Source organism: Cystoisospora suis (genome assembly GCF_002600585.1).
Source record: "Cystoisospora suis strain Wien I chromosome Unknown contig_7298, whole genome shotgun sequence".
In the NCBI taxonomy this organism is placed as follows: domain Eukaryota; phylum Apicomplexa; class Conoidasida; order Eucoccidiorida; family Sarcocystidae; genus Cystoisospora; species Cystoisospora suis.
The window spans coordinates 1568-1881 of NW_027160084.1; the positions used below are offsets into that span (position 1 = coordinate 1568).

At 39.5% G+C, this 314-nt stretch overlaps 1 protein-coding gene across 1 annotated transcript in view; it reads right to left on the reverse strand.

The window, feature by feature from the left end:
- The window catches only part of CSUI_010385 (sec34-like family), a gene marked incomplete at its 5' end in the record, with an annotated part of 1867 nt that extends 1553 nt beyond the window's left edge, over nt 1-314 (reverse strand). The window contains one exon of the mRNA XM_068070489.1: nt 157-314. Within this exon, the coding sequence (XP_067917535.1) occupies nt 157-312 (156 nt within the window). The remainder of the gene's footprint in view (nt 1-156) is intronic.

Below are 314 nucleotides of genomic sequence, written 5' to 3' on the forward strand. Positions count from 1 at the left end.
AGAAAGAAAGAAAAAGAAGACAGGAGAAACACAAGAGAAGCATCTCTCTCTCTTATTTGACTTCTGTCTTTGAGTAGATATGTACATGAAAAGAACGAAGAATAGAAGAGAGACAAAGAGAATTCCGAATTCTGCCCAGTAAGATCAGATGCTTACTTCTGCATAGGTTGTATGTACAGCGAAGAATTGCGTTGCTTTATCAATGAACTGTAAAGCCTTTGATAATTTCTCTACATCTATTGTCGTTCCTCCGCCTTCTAGTCCTTCTGCTTCTCCTTCACCCCCCTCTGCTATTCTCCTAAGATCTGGTCTAT